Source organism: Rhipicephalus sanguineus, chromosome 1 (genome assembly GCF_013339695.2).
Source record: "Rhipicephalus sanguineus isolate Rsan-2018 chromosome 1, BIME_Rsan_1.4, whole genome shotgun sequence".
Classification (NCBI taxonomy): Eukaryota; Metazoa; Arthropoda; class Arachnida; order Ixodida; family Ixodidae; genus Rhipicephalus; species Rhipicephalus sanguineus.
The window spans coordinates 218,766,739-218,769,609 of NC_051176.1; the positions used below are offsets into that span (position 1 = coordinate 218,766,739).

Below are 2,871 nucleotides of genomic sequence, written 5' to 3' on the forward strand. Positions count from 1 at the left end.
ATCACGGTAGACATAACAAACGACTTCTACTTGCTCTCTGCCATGCGTCGGCATGCGCAATAGATTTTGGCTGGTTGTCACGACAAGCAACTGAGGATGATTATGTGACCGCACCGCTCCATGGCAGAGATTGAAGGAAGAACACCTAAGTCGGCAACATGCACCTGTAGAGCATGTCGCTACGTCATACCAGCGTGATCGCAGAGGCGGTACTTGAGTAGTTTTTGTGCACGTGCAACCACAACATAATCTTCACCTGTGTGCGCAGTGTCTGCTGCTACTCAGGTAGCCAGGCCCATCATAACAGCGAAACTTCTTCAATGAGTGAAACTCGAGATTAAGAGCTATCTCAGAAGAACGATGCGAATTATTCGGCAAAAGAAAGGCTCTCGAGCACACGTTGAAACCAACTGTTGCTGGATCAACAGATAATAGCGGATGGTCTTCCGAATGCCCACTTACTTGCGCCATATTGGGAATCAGTAGCGCTTATCCTGAGCTCAGAGCACATGCCAGTTCTGCTGCTTCGCGTTCGTTCGAAGATGCCGTGTGGTTGAGAGGGATTTCTGTTATACCGCACGCCAAGACAAGACGCTGTCTCTGCAAATGAGGGTTCGTAGCCTGTTCTTTTATTTGTTTGCTTTGAAAAACTACGCTACAGCGACCAGACCTGTGTTGAGAAGTTCAATTATAATACTGCTGTAGTACTTGCGGCAAATTTCGGGTAAAACGCTGGACACTTCGCTGGCGTCATAATATGCAAAAATAACGGTAGGAGGACGTTTGTTTGTGAAGACATTATTGTAATGCATGTTCTTTCACATTTCCAGCAGCTAAGCGCAAGACATCTTAATTATAACATCTTAATTGTATTACCTGATATTCCAGTGTACAAGATAAATTCGCAGCGTACAAGTGTTTCACCCTTGGTAGCATGGGTGTTATCTCGGAACGTTAAATCATCCTACAACATTGTGCTACACATATAGCGTCTGAAATGTAGGTGGGTTTCGGAAATAACCCTCTGGCTAATCAGTATTGTATTTCAGTTCACTTTGGCTACAACCTGGCGCACCCGCCTGCTGCACATACGGCGCCGATGCGAACGTGTCTTCCGGGAGAACCGCAAGGCTTCCTATGTGAGGGCTGCCTTCCAGCTGGCCAAGGAGTGGTCAGACGTGCTGCCTTTCATCAGCATGCTGCTACTCACTGGCGTCTCCGCGTTTGTACCTCTTATGGTCATGCGTTACTGGAAGGACGTAGTAGAGGAATCAAGGCGCGGAATCCCTTGGCGTCCGTGGTACGAGCGCGACCTGAGGAGTAATGGCTCCATGGACGACGAGGCTGACAACCCTCGCATTCTTGCCTGGGCAGCATCCGCTTTCCACTGGGAACCTGAGGAGCCGACGCCGACTAGTGACGAGCGCCTCTTGGAGCGCTGCTCCGTTCGTGCGGACCAAAGCCCTTGTTTCATCACCAGGGACAGAAATTATCTGAGGCGAGCCGACGCCATCCTCTTCGACACCAGCAGCGTCAACTACCGCGATGTGCCGACGTACCGGCACAAAGGACAGGTATGGGTAATCTTGGACCGAGGCCAACCCTTGAAGGAAGCCTCCAATGACCTGCGGTTGATGACCGCCGAATTCAACTGGACGATGTCGCAGCGCGATGACGCTGACGTGATAGTGCCGTACCGATCATGGACTACCGTGCCGAGCAACAAATCACTTGACAACTTCAACCGGAGCTTCAAATCAAAACCCAGGGCCTCGCTGTGGCTGGTGAGCAAGTGTGAGGCTGATCAAATTCACTCTTCAGCAAAAACCATTGAAAACATAACGACTGAATTTCAGTTTGCCCATTCTGTTGCGAATGCCAGCAGCGCCCACATCGTTGAGAACTGTGGTGGCATACAATGCCAGAAGAACCTTGACTCTTGCTTAAGGCAGTTTCAGAAGCAGTACTGCTTTGTATTCGTCGTCGACAGTTCACCCTGCTTTCAGCATCCGAAAAAGCTACTGTTCGGTGCTCTTCAGCACTCCATCATACCTGTGTATTTCGGACGTTCTAGACTAGGGAATACGGTGCCACCGATGTCAGTTCTGCAGGCCACCGCGGCTCCTACGGTGGGTCACGTTCTGAAAGAGATGTTCCAAATTTATCACAACTTCAAATATTACAGCGCTTACACGACGTGGAAAGAAAATTACGTCATCATTAAGCCAAAGAATGATCTGTGTGCGCTGTGCGATGCCCTGTACGAAAGTCGGCGTAGTACTTCAAGCAATGATGTTGTGGAGTGGCTGGGACGGTCCCAGGAACGCAAAGAATCGTGCAACGACCATCTGTATCCAAAGAACATCAGCCAGGCAAAAGAAATGGTCATCCCGATTCGTTCTACGTTCAGAGAGGAAGGATAAATATGTAGCGCTAATAAGAAATTGTTAGTGCGACCTTAGTCGCAAGTACCACGTCTGGGCAACCTTTCCCACGATACCTATGTATATGTTGTGGGACAAAATGTGAGCCACCTTTGTCACTTGTTGCACGGCCACAACGGCCGAAACAGATATGCAGTGTTTTTAGCGTTTAATGTGACAACCTTTACAGCTCGACTCATCCAGTGACAAGTGTTTTTGTGTGCCGCAATAAACTCTTACTTATCACAGGAGGGCACTAAAATGGGCTGGTTTGTGCATAATCAATGTCATCACTGAGTCCCCAGCGGCTCTTATGTGTATTGGATGTACGAATCCATGACAAATAGATACATGTGTATTATACGCTATATTAAACGAACTTTCGCAAGCTGCGTGGTCAAACCATCATGGTGTATTCCACTGGGTTCCGAGCCACTGCGGAATCAAA

The 2,871-nt window shown here is 48.7% G+C and overlaps 1 protein-coding gene across 1 annotated transcript; it reads left to right on the plus strand.

Moving 5' to 3' along the window:
• The first annotated feature begins 487 nt into the window (after positions 1 to 487).
• LOC119387653 (alpha-(1,3)-fucosyltransferase C) lies at positions 488 to 2,634 on the plus strand. Its single transcript, XM_037655118.2, has 2 exons — positions 488 to 612; positions 1,050 to 2,634. Exons 1-2 carry the CDS (start codon positions 607 to 609, stop codon positions 2,421 to 2,423), a joined length of 1,380 nt encoding a protein of 459 aa, XP_037511046.1. The 5' UTR covers positions 488 to 606; the 3' UTR covers positions 2,424 to 2,634.
• The last annotated feature ends 237 nt before the right edge of the window (positions 2,635 to 2,871 follow it).